Source organism: Rhinoderma darwinii, unplaced genomic scaffold, assembly GCF_050947455.1.
Source record: "Rhinoderma darwinii isolate aRhiDar2 unplaced genomic scaffold, aRhiDar2.hap1 Scaffold_841, whole genome shotgun sequence".
NCBI lineage: Eukaryota > Metazoa > Chordata > Amphibia > Anura > Rhinodermatidae > Rhinoderma > Rhinoderma darwinii.
In genome coordinates, this window is record NW_027464410.1 from 1 (window position 1) to 6,194 (window position 6,194).

Here is a 6,194-nt window from a genome sequence, read left to right on the forward strand (position 1 = left end):
TAGTTTATATTTGGAATAGGTATACTAATTTACTAAGAAGTTGCTAAATGGCAATATGGCGGCCTGTGACTTCTGCTCCAGAGACAGAATGCAGCTTGCAGACAAAAATTTGCATCTGTATTCTGCTGGTAAATTGATAAAGCAACCACAAAAAAAGGGAATGTGAATGTCCTGCAGCCCTGAGAACTTATTATTGGAACCCTTCAGTTTATAACAGGAGTAATTCACATAATAAATATTTACTAGGGAATTACTAATTATGCATTTGAGGTTTTCTATTTGTGTAAAATACACAATTATTATTATTATTATTAATAATAATAATTACTAATATAAAAATGTTAGGGAAGTGATTTCTTAAGAACAGCCCTGACCCCGTAATCCTGTATCCTCAAAAGCAATTGTCATTTTTCATTAATATATATATATATATATATAGATATATATATATATATATATATATATATATATTAATGAAAAATGACAATAATAATAATGTCTATAACAAACTACAGAGGTTCTAAATTATAGTTAGTATCTCTCATATAAAAATTACATAAACCCCGGAAATGTCATACCGTATGGTCAATTCAACAACCAATACATTGTTCCAAAATCCAAACCCCAAGCAATGTCATTCACAGGGGGTCCGAGCCCCAAGACCCCAAGCAATGTGATCTTCAAACACTTATGATTGTCTAGATCCTGTACTTGGAATACCCCTTTCATAACTAATTTCTCCAGCTGGTTTTCTTTAAGTTTTCCCTAACTATTTCTTTTTCTGGTCATTCTAGATCTTGCTGTTGGATTGACACTGTTGGATTACTGTGTTGCTTTTACGGTCAGCGATTTGTCCTATTTTCAGAGAACTAGAGGCGATTAGTTAAATTCAATCTTTACTGTCGCCTGGTTTTCTACCACGGACATTGGTGCAGTTTTGCACCCGGGTTATTAACCAACCATGCCCTTTTGGAAAAAATCCAAAAAATATCATGTGTCTCAGATTCCTGATAATGGAAATCTAATGAAAGAGATACCAACTATGGAGGAACCTAACATCTCACTCCAGAAGTTTTCCAACATCAAAGATATGCCAGCCGAAAAATGCAGCGATCCAAGTCACAGCAAACCTTGTGACATTGGCTCAAAGAACGCCAAGAAGAGCGCAATCAGGAGCTTGGGCAGCAGCGCTGTGATTGGCGCTAAAGAACTGGATCGCTGTTTCCCAAATAGACGGCTGAGATTATACGTTGCCACCTGGAATATGGAGGGAAAGGTGAGAAGTAATATACAATATCTATTGTGAACCATGAGTGTATCTGATCTAAGGCTATGTTCACACAGAGTATTTTGCCGAGTTTATTGACGTGGAAACCGCGTCGCAAAACTCGGCAAAAAAGGCCCGAAAATGCCTCCCATTGATTTCAATGGGAGGCGTCGGCGTCTTTTTCCCACGAGCAGTAAAACTGCCTCGCGGTAAAAAGAAGCGACATGCCCTTTCTTCGGGCGCTTCCGCCTCTGACCTCCCATTGACTTCAATGGGAGGCAGAGAAAGCGTATTTCGCTGTGTTTTATGCCCGCGGCGCTCAATGGCCGCGGGCGAAAAACGCCGCGAAAAACTCTGCGAAAATTGGTGTGCAGGGAGAGGAAAATCTGCCTAAAACTTCCAAACGGAATTTTGAGGCAGATATTCCTCCTGCAAAATACTCCGTGTGAACATAGCCTAAAGTTGGATAAATTTGTAGTTGGATATCACATAGCCATATTATATACTACCCTAGGCCCAAATTTTCTAAACATTTGGGCCAATCAATGTTGCTGCACACACTGCAAACTGTCAAACTAATAATCTATGTCTTTGGAATGGCAATGCCTCTGATCCTAAGACTGCAGCACTGGCCATAGTCTATAAAGACTAAAATCCAATTCGATCAGATATAATTTTTTGTAGGTGATATAGAAGATGTCAGTTTGGTTGGTGCTCTGTGTATACATTATAAATATCTTCATATTTTGAGCAGGAGTTCCCACAAAATCTAGAGGATCTGCTGTTGCCATCAGATGACTCCAAAGACATTTACGTAATTGGCGTTCAGGAAGGATGTCCAAACAGGTAAGTCTTCTCAGGTTGTCTTACAACAGTCTATGTCTGCAGATGGACTACAGGTCGGCTGATTGAAATTCTCTCTTGACCTACTACTTATTGTAGGATCACTCCTAAATTTTCCTATTTAACCCCAGAGGTTATAATATTGATTATTTAATAAATGAGTTCAATATTTTAATCTGGTGTCATTTATTAATATGTAAACTTGAAATTGTGTCTTCTTGTAGACGGGAATGGGAGATAAAATTACAAGAGACTCTTGGTCCACACTACGTGCTATACCATTCATCCGGGCTCGGAGTCCTGTATCTCACCATCTTTATTCGACGGGAACTGATCTGGTTCTGCTCAGGTAAGATTCACTTTCTTACATTTACATAATAAGTCCTAATTGAAGTCATTAGTTTGAACTTATTATTTAGTCATTAGAACTAGATGTCTAAGAACCCAACTCTCAGATTCTTCACTGTGGAGTATTGGAGATCTGATAGTTTACTCCACAGTTACAAAGTGTGAAATGGTGTTGTAGTAATATTTCCAGCGTTTAATAGGAAACTATCTCTGTTTCATTGTTGCATGTTATACTATTAACCACTAACCCTTCTTCTTGTGTTTCATTTCTTATACAGAGGTAGAGCACACCCATGTAACAACCAGGCTATTCCACCATGTCAAAACTAAAGGAGCCTTGGGTGTTGCCTTCACCGTCTTTGGGACATCATTCCTGTTTATTAATTCCCATATGAGATGTAAGTATGTCTGTTTTTAATATATGACTATGTACAGTGTTATTGTATATAAAAGTGCTGCTGTTTAATAATAATAAGCTGGAATATATGAGATGACATGAAAAGATCTGTACTATTGATGTTTTGGTGTAAAATTAAAAGTTCTTCCTCATTTGGTCAAACTTCTTCTAATCCATCAAACTTATTCTATATAATGAGAGAATAATACTGGAAGGATAAACGGCCTAATGTCCTCTACAGACTGCTATAGAAATACATTATCCTCTGTCATGAAAATGATTGTGTCTTAGATTTACAGTAATAGAAATATCAGTGTGTCTGGTGTACAGAGTGCGGACCCAGATCATGGAACTCCACCAGTCTCATCTTCTAAAATGTCAATAGAAATCCAATTAATATAAATACTATTTGTAAAAAATTGATTGTTGAGGGAACATTCAGACTACACAGCCCAAGAAGTAGATACGATACCTAGATAATATAGGATAAAGAAACCTATTGTCAAAGAAAACTTAAATATGGTGGTTGTCCTAAATTCCAAGAGGTCATATTTACTGATATGTATATTTTTGTTGGCAGTTGGGGCAGTCCACAAGAGGATCCAGGACTATAAAACTATCACCGAGGGTCTCCGTCTGCCTCAAATTATTCCGGAAAGAATAAACTCCAATGCCTGTGAGTATTACTTATGTGGTTGAACCTATCGATTCCTTTATCTCTCTATTTATCTCCATTGACTCTAATGCAGTCACGTCGTCTAACTGTGTCCTGTGTTTATCTCATTCTACAGTGGACGTCACCAGCCGCTTTGATCGAGTTTTTTGGTTTGGGGACCTCAATTTTCAACTGAAAGAGGACAGAAAAAACGTGGAATCTCTTCTGAAGAACATTAAAGGAAGAGATATGTCCAGTCTCCTCAAACACGACCATCTGAATGAAGCCAAGAACAACGGTACATTTACTAGTAGACAGATCTCTATCACTCCTCAGCCTGTATTATTACCACATACACCTCGACAGATCAATACAAATCGTCATGATGGTTCATATGTTCTCCACATTCTTATATAGCCCTACATCTCTTGCACATGTTTTTAATACTGACATGTTTTTTTTTCTTTTAATTTAAGGGTCCATATTTGTAGGGTTTAAGGAGCACACCATAGAATTCCTTCCTACATATAAGTTCGACATTGGCACAGACACCTACGATACATCAGAAAAGCAGAGAGTCCCATCATATACGGTAAGATATCTTATTTCCAGGTCTACAGAGCTAAAGAAAGAATACATTTCATGATTAGATTTTCATATAATAAATCCCCTCGCGCAAGGTAATGAATTGTTATTATAGATGAAGGAATAATTCTTAAGAACAAAGCATCCAATCCATTTTACTTGTAGTGAGTTTGTCAACGTCTCCCAGTGTAATATGTCTTCGCCTAGCATGGCTCAAAGATACTTATTTCATTAAATCTGTGTGACCAAGTCAAACCTTAAATGCAAGAAAGTCTCAAAATGTATATTTCTTAAATAAAATAGGCCGAAATGTTCAGTCTATGATGCTATGAGGTTTATAAATAAATTATAATATGATTGCACTGATGATATTTGTTATTTTTATGACCTCTACAGGACAGGGTGTTGTTTAAAAGCCAATACGAGGGAGATGTGCGAGTCCTGAAATACGACTCTTGCCCTGTTTTGAAGACCTCAGACCACCGACCCGTTTTTGGTATCTTTGAAGTAAAGCTCAGACCTGGTTCAGATAAGTAAGTCATGATTTCCTCCATGTTGTTGGTATGATTCTTTCAGTAGCCGCCATTACTACATGGGCCTTATAGCCAGAGCTCACACTTTGGGGTAGGTGGCTGTATACCTGGGTGACAGTACTGGAGTAATCTAGGATGTGAAACAAAACAATTATTGTGTGGTTACCTGCTAACATTATCATATGTCTTACATCAATATATTTCTCATTCCAGCATCCCATTGGCTGGTGGACGCTTTGACCGCAAGATCTATTTGAAGGGCATTAGGAGGTTAGGACAAAAAAAGTAGCTGCGTCTGTTCATGTCCTTACAGCACATAAGGTGAGAGCATTGTACTTGTCTATTATGTTTGATGTGAGAATGTTCTTCCATCTCTTAAGTCTTCCTCTGTATCAGTAATTTATTTTATCAACCAACATAAAGAAATTGTAAATAAGTCATTCTATCTTCTAGTTCAATTTTCTTGTATTCAGATATTTATTTAATTTCTAAATGAAGGTTATGGGTTTTAGAAGAAAACTGTAAGCATGTATGTAGTATAATAGATTGGTGGGAATTCATTAAGACTGACGTTTCATACACCGGTCTTAATATAAAAAAACTTGGAGTAAAATGTGCCTAATTTATTAAAAGGCCCACACCTTAATAACTAATAATCCATGTTATTATGATAAATGTGTCGGCTGCTGGGGGCTCTGCTGCTTCAGCTACTCTCTGTCCACTTTTTTAGAAAAGTGCCGTAAGCGGCAGAAACTACATGATAGATACAAGGAACATTGTTATTGATGTAAGACATTACTTGGCATCTTGCAGGACTCCTAAGGAACATTTACCATCACAGGTGCATAAAACAATGATTCCACCTTTGTGAACATCAGAAAGTTCCTGTAACATCCTGAACAGCGCAGCTTTAGATCCAACCCATCGCTTGGATCAATCATCTTCAAGGTTTGTAGTGTAACCCCTAGGATCAAATAGGAAAATCCACAATAAAACCTCTTCTAGATTTTGTGACTGCCAAGAAACACACATTAGTTGAGCATTAATAGCAAATATTTCTCTTGCAGCATAAACATCAATTCCGCAGTATATCTTGTGAGAACTGCGCTCCCTGTGACCGGAGGAGCCGCCATCATTGCTGATAGAAAGGTAAGTTCCTCTAGATATGTCCCCTCTATATTTGGTAAGCAGCCTGAATGATGAATATTTAATAGGATTGTGTGCTTCTCCCCCCAGAAAAAGTCAGCAGATACAAACAGACCATCAACATCAATGCCAATAACAACCGAGGGCAGAACCCGCCATCTTACAAGTATTCCAATGGCGAGACTTAAAATTTTCTACATCTGTCACAGAAGAGACATCAGTGTGGTTACCGGTGCATCAATGTTACCCAGAAGACCAGGCCCAGAACAGGAGAACATGTCATCTCTTCCTGTGTCTCTGGAATACAGATTTCCCACCACTTACTGATACTACAGTATATACTGTGACATCTTCCATTGTTTTTGCTGAATCTTGTATAACATCATCTTTACCATTATATATTTTGATCCACAAAAACCT

The 6,194-nt window shown here is 37.7% G+C and overlaps 1 protein-coding gene across 1 annotated transcript; it reads left to right on the forward strand.

Moving 5' to 3' along the window:
- The first annotated feature begins 813 nt into the window (after nucleotides 1-813).
- On the forward strand, nucleotides 814-5,777 carry LOC142731612 (phosphatidylinositol polyphosphate 5-phosphatase type IV-like). Its single transcript, XM_075849456.1, has 11 exons — nucleotides 814-1,276; nucleotides 2,022-2,113; nucleotides 2,335-2,459; nucleotides 2,737-2,856; nucleotides 3,436-3,531; nucleotides 3,647-3,808; nucleotides 3,987-4,102; nucleotides 4,492-4,628; nucleotides 4,842-4,949; nucleotides 5,442-5,576; nucleotides 5,696-5,777. The coding sequence occupies exons 1-9, from the start codon at nucleotides 962-964 to the stop codon at nucleotides 4,915-4,917; spliced, it is 1,239 nt and encodes a 412-aa protein (XP_075705571.1). The 5' UTR covers nucleotides 814-961; the 3' UTR covers nucleotides 4,918-4,949; nucleotides 5,442-5,576; nucleotides 5,696-5,777.
- Nucleotides 5,778-6,194: the final 417 nt, after the last annotated feature.

Bases quoted from the DNA above. Each gene is read 5' to 3' on its own strand.
- LOC142731612 (XM_075849456.1), top strand. From the start codon at position 962: ATGCCCTTTTGGAAAAAATCCAAAAAATATCATGTGTCTCAGATTCCT. The intron at 2,114-2,334 runs GTAAGTCTTCTC...GTCTTCTTGTAG, and splicing joins CAGGAAGGATGTCCAAACAG to ACGGGAATGGGAGATAAAAT. The intron at 4,629-4,841 runs GTAAGTCATGAT...TTCTCATTCCAG, and splicing joins CTCAGACCTGGTTCAGATAA to CATCCCATTGGCTGGTGGAC.